Here is a 6,000-nt window from a genome sequence, read left to right as displayed (position 1 = left end):
GCATATGTATACCACCAAGTCCAACGGGTGTTAATAAAGCCCTTCAAAAATAGTTAGATAAATGTAAGTATACTTTACTGACCTTTCATGGTTGTAAGAGTGGAAAATGGTGCCAGAAATTGAAAAGTTTCAAAATTTTCTCAATAGCCCTTGTATGAAATTGAGTGTGGTTGTCTATTCCATGATGAAATGGAGGAAAAACAACAAGTGCTCATGTGCATGCACAATATTTCGATTATGGCAATACCATAAGCTCACCATAATGTCACTCAGTCCTTTAACGTTCATATCATGCATATGATAAACATATATCAACTAGAAAGAGCAATCAGAGATTGCAGACCTTCGCCAGGACGTGTTTTCAGTGGTTTTTTAAAGGGTTTTGTGTTAAAACAAATATGGCTGCCGAACCACGTGACTGATGACGTCATAATTATTATTTTTTTCTCCACAAATGTATCCCGAGATGATGCTCAAGAAATTTCATCTTGTTGAGATGAAGTTATGTACTTGGCGAATTATGACGTCATAATAGAGGCACCTATGACATCATCATTAACATATGTTATTCCACATGGAGTTTTTTTTTTTTTTACAATGAGCCGTGTCTCAATTTTTTTCCATTCAGCGCTTTCAGAAATATAGAGGTGCAAAGTTTTTCGGTTTTTCCAAAATTGCGCCCAAACCATGTGACCTATAACGTCATAATTATCATTAAATAATTATACATGTGGAGTTGCACCTATGGTGAAAATTTCCTGTCCATCGGATCAACGGTTGCAGAGAAAATCATATTTATTCTGTGCAGCCAAACAGACAAACAAACGGACTCAAATGCAATACCCTATCCTCAGGCGAGGGTAATAAAAAGGGAATACATAAGTTGACTTGAGTACCACATATAATCTATCTATAATTCCACTAATCTCTGTGTGTGTGTATGTTTGTATGTTTGTATGTTTGTATGTTTGTTTGTGACCGCTGTTTCTCGACAACCACGGGTCCGATATACTTTAAACTTGCCAGGTATATTGCTGGGGACCCGAGGATGTGCCTTTTCAAGGTTTCATATTAATCGGACAAGTAGTTACCGAGCTATGTCCAAAAAACGATTCAACCAATCAGAGAGCAGCGAGTTATCACGTGTGCCGAACGTGGCGAACAGACTCTGCCTCGGACGGCACATTTGAGAGCGTATTCATTTATTTCACGTTGGCAAACTATGTTGGCGTTAAACTATGTTTTAAAACTAATTAAAACTACTATCTATAATTCCACGGGTCCGATAAAAAACACCGTACTCGCAAGCCGTTCGCTTTGGACCAAACCATTTCATGTAAATAGAGGGGGGGGATTGTCACCGTACTCGCAAGCCGTTCGCTTTGGACCAAACCATTTCATGTAAATAGAGGGGGGGGATATAATTTTAGATATATATATAGTACGGGCATGCCCTAGTGTATACAAACCCAAGGGTTGTGGAAGACCGTGGTGATAGAGGGTAAAATGGCAACATACTAACAGTTAGGCAATGTGGTGACAAGCAAGTATATAAATGAACAGGAAAAGAGGAGGGAAGGAAACAGTAACCTGGAAGTGAGATGGTTACAATAGATAGGGTTAATGAGGGTAGAAATATTGAGAAGGGATGAGGCATGTCAGGAGAGGGTGTTTCATCACTTCCCTGGGTCCAAGAGAGAACAGTGTGAATGAACTGTCTCTGGAAGGAAGTTCCACAAAACTGTAGCCAAAAGTAAGTAAGTGATGGAAATGAGAGCCTATATTTTTGGAGTTTCACCAGGATAGGGTTACTTACTGTGTATTAGAAAAGTCAGAAGGCTAAGAGGGCAGATTTAACTAATCTGGAGCAAGGCTGTCAAAAATGGAGAGGCCACTGACCTGTCCACAACATTCTTGTTCTTCAGCATCATCATGGGAGATGTCAATAATGTTGAGCAATTTGGATTCAACAGACTCCTGGATAAAAGCTGCCTTGATGCTTGGGAGCTAGACATTAGGGGAGAGCAGTACGCAATGAGCTACATACGAAGGCCTTTGTTGATGGCGACTAGTTCTGACAATGACTTGGAATGAAATGACTTTGGAGGCCAACTTTGCCATATGCTCGACTCGAGGGAGGTCATGGGTGATTGTGAAGCCTAAAAGTTTAAGTTCCTAAACTTCCACATTAACTGACTATGGCATGCTGGGTTCATTTGACGACCCTTCCGGAGCGATAGGGTGAGACTGAGATTTGCCAGGATTAAAGGGCATGTTCCACTGATAAGACCATCATCTATCTATAATTCCAGTAATCTCTGTCTGTCTGTCTGTACGTCTGTACGTTTGTTTGTTTGTCTGTGACCGCTGTTTCTCGACAACTACCGGTCCGATATACTTGAAACTTGCCAGGTATATTGCTGGGGACCCGAGGATGTGCCTTTTCAAGGTTTCATATTAATCGGACAATTACTTACCGAGCTATGTCCAAAAAACGATTCAACCAATCAGAGAGCAGCGAACGATCGCGTGTGCCGAACGTGGAGGACACACTCTGCCTCGGATGGCACATTTGAGAGCGTATTCATTTATTTCACGTTTGCAAACTATGTTGGCGTTAAACTATGTTTTACAACTAATAAAAACGAATTTGCGATTCATTCGCTTTCCTGCGCGTTTGTGTACGCGATGGCGATTTCTTTACCAAACTCCGGAAGCCGTTCGCTTTGGACCGAACCATTTCATGTAAATAGAGGGGGGGGGATTGTCACCACTCGCAAGCCGTTCGCTTTGGACCAAACCATTTCATGTAAATAGAGGGGGGGGATATAATTTTAGATATATATATAGTACGGGCATGCCCTAGTCTAAACAATTTCAGATAAGAATGTGATTCAACTTAGCTCTTTCACGAGCCTCGATTCAGTATACAAAAAAAAACACAAAAAAAACCTGTCTGCTTGTCAGTGAGATTGGTTATTATAATGTGGAGTCACCTGCAATAAGGAAAAGGCCGTTTTCCAGATGATCATAAAAGAATACTGTCTTGGAGTGCTCCAGCATCCATTGGGAGGGGAGAGGAGAGGGTTCAAATAAGTGCAACACTTTGACTGAGTGGAGGAAGTCAGAAACGAAGGTGTAAAGGTGACCATATATGCCACAGACAGGGAGCTTGACCAGCAGAGCAGGATGTCAGAGTGGCAAATGGCCAAGAAGATGTTGCTGACTTCTTCTTTGAGATTCAGAGCCTCCAACCTTTTATGAGACGAGCAACAGCATGTCCAGTTTTTTCACCTGGATAGAATCTGAACTGATGGTCAGAGATCAGGTTGTTTGAAAAGAGTAGTCTTGATGTAACCAGCAATGATGGATTCCATTTTTTGGCTTAAAATGACAGCTTATTTGTCTTTAGTTGAGAGAGGATCCGTTTCTCTACCCTTCTTGTGGACGGAAGTGGTGTTTTCTGACTTTCAGGCAGACGGGATTTGGAAGAACGGTCTCCAGAGCACAGACTGAAGAAAAGCAAGAGCAGCATTGCAGGATTTGAGTGCACGTACACTGATGCCACCTGGGACCGTTGCTGAAGTAGAGTCGAAGCTGAGTAGAAATCTCTCTACCTTCTCCGTTGTGAAGGGTACAAAGTCCCCGTACACTGTGGGTACGAGAGAATAATTTGCGGACAGAGCAGAATGGGTTGGTACTTAGGATATTTAGGTAAACACTGGGTTCAAACATTCTGCCTAATCTGAGTCTGTAGTTATGTCGTTTGGGGGTGATTTAAGGAATTGAGGAGGAGCATGAAATTTGACAAGAATTAGGTTTGACAAGGTGCCCACCATGCCACGGGTTGGCAGGTGCACACATTCGGAGTGGCAGGGATGCATGTTCAAGGTGGCAGGGGCACACCATTCGGTGCAGCATGGCACATGACAAGGATACAGACAAGAGAGGGTTAGCACTCATGAGTCGGTACTCTCTCTGCACATGGGATTTTTCTTTTGGATCCCAAGTTCTACCAAATAAAGGCAGCCATGCCACGTACAGGTAGAAGGGAACAGTTGTTTAAAGCACAGATTAAAGTTGTGCTCTATGATCACAAGAAGCAACAGCATGTCCAGATTTTTTGACCTGGAAGGAATCTAAACTGATGGCCAGATATCATGGGGTTCAGGTTTGCGAAAGGATTTTAAAAATAATCCCTTTCAGCAGTAAATGTAATCTCTGTGCAGTCGGTTACATCTTTGCTTTTGAGTCGATTAATTGGTTCTGAAACCCGTACGTCACATTTGTTTTTCAGCCACTCATCGACATAACTGCAGCTCACATATAGATTTATTGGGAGACACTAATGTTCCATCGGCTCTTTAATGGCGCATCTTCTTTTTCTACCCAAGGATGTTTGGTTACAAATCCGATAATCGACTTCAGTACTCTATTTTTTTTTTTAAAGGAATCTGGAGGTTAGTTGCTCTTTAATCATGCTTTTTGTAACTTTATTTCTCCAGTCATTTTTAACAAGCCCAAACATTTCCATGTTTCTGTCAAAACCTTGTCAAAAAATGCTGTTTGAGTATTTGATTGAAGGCATGTTTGTGAGATTTGCTAAGGTATGAATTGTCAAGCATGGATAAATAGTTGTTTTTTTTTTTGTGTGTGTGTGTGTGTGTGTGTGTGTGTGTGTGTGTGTGTGTGTGTGTGTGTGTGTGTGTGTGTGTGTGTGTGTGTGTGTGTGTGTGTGTGTGTGTGTGTGTGTGTGTGTGTGTGTGTGTGTGTGTGTGTGTGTGTGTGTGTGTGTGTGTGTGTGTGTGTGTGTGTGTGTGTGTGTGTTTTTTTTGTTTTTTTTATATGACCTTTCACTCAAGGTTTTCATTTTAATTATTGAAGGGTTTCACAGGAATATGTGTGAAGTGCAATTTCCTCAAAATTGTCACCCAATACTGATGGTCGTTGCTCTGGCCTGATTCTTAGGTGCACGAGAGCAATTGGTGAGAGAGGCGAGATAAGCTCATTTAAGCTGCGCGACCGTGATGACATCGTGAAAAAGGTTATCGAACCCATGGCCAGCGATGGTCTACGGACAATATGCCTCGCCTACCGGGACATTGCATCGAAAAGTGAGCCAGACTGGGATAAGGAGAGTGAGGTTGTATCCGATCTTACTTGTCTCGCTGTGGTTGGGATTGAAGACCCCGTAAGACTTGAGGTTGGTTTAATTGCCCATTAAAAGTGTCTTTGTCCTGAAATGCTTGTGTTTTTAAACTCTTGTTAATGTCTTGTGCGAGACCTGCATCATCTCCTTTTTTCCGCCTTGCTCCCGATGATTCCCATTCCCACTGCATTGTTGTTTCATTCTTGCTCAGACTATTCCACCACACCTTTATTTTAGCAGCTTTGGATTTTTCACTCATTAGTAGGACCTGCTCTGAAGGTGGCTCCCAAAATATTCTGGATCTGCTGTAATTGGGATATTTTACATCTTCGCAAATGCAGGCCATGGACTGCTTTATCATGACGCAATACCTACAACTGAGTTTATTTTGGCCAGCTTGTTGAGCATATTAATTACATTACTTTTAAAATTGTTATTTTTATTTATTTCTTATTTTTTCCTTTTTACAGAATGATATTGCAGAATTTTTTAAAAATAGAGATTCAAGTCTAATCGATGATTTCATGATTGAATGTCATGCCACGCAAAGATAATATGAAACATTAGTTTTGGTTGTATTGTGATGACATTTGTAGACGATGGAAAAAAAATCAATTTATATATTTAATTTGAACCCAGTACCTTGAGCTGTTTTCTCAGATGGGAGTGTCAAGCAGGATTCCAAAGCATTAATGTGGTTCCTGATATGTGCAAAGGGGTGGGGGAGCGGAAGGGGCAGAAATGGGAATGGAATTGCATCAATAGCATTGCCATCCATGAGTGGTTATAATTTCCATCTTCTGCACTCTTTCACGAAGTGGTGCTTCATTTCCTTCGAATACGAGTGTCGC

General features: G+C 41.4%; 1 protein-coding gene across 8 annotated transcripts in view; it reads left to right on the top strand.

Annotated features, from left to right (window-relative positions):
• The window catches only part of LOC137439901 (plasma membrane calcium-transporting ATPase 3), a 480,661-nt gene that overhangs the window by 319,754 nt on the left and 154,907 nt on the right, over positions 1-6,000 (top strand). For all 8 annotated transcript variants that reach the window (XM_078768504.1, XM_078768497.1, XM_078768519.1 and 5 more), the window contains one exon: positions 4,969-5,203. In XM_078768504.1, coding sequence (XP_078624630.1) covers positions 4,969-5,203 — 235 coding nt within the window. The remainder of the gene's footprint in view (positions 1-4,968; positions 5,204-6,000) is intronic.

The sequence above is a fragment of the Myxine glutinosa genome, chromosome 1 (genome assembly GCF_964187855.1).
Source record: "Myxine glutinosa chromosome 1, kmMyxGlut1.1, whole genome shotgun sequence".
Classification (NCBI taxonomy): domain Eukaryota; kingdom Metazoa; phylum Chordata; class Myxini; order Myxiniformes; family Myxinidae; genus Myxine; species Myxine glutinosa.
Note: the sequence above shows the minus strand (reverse complement) of the source record. Positions and strands in the feature narration are given on the sequence as shown.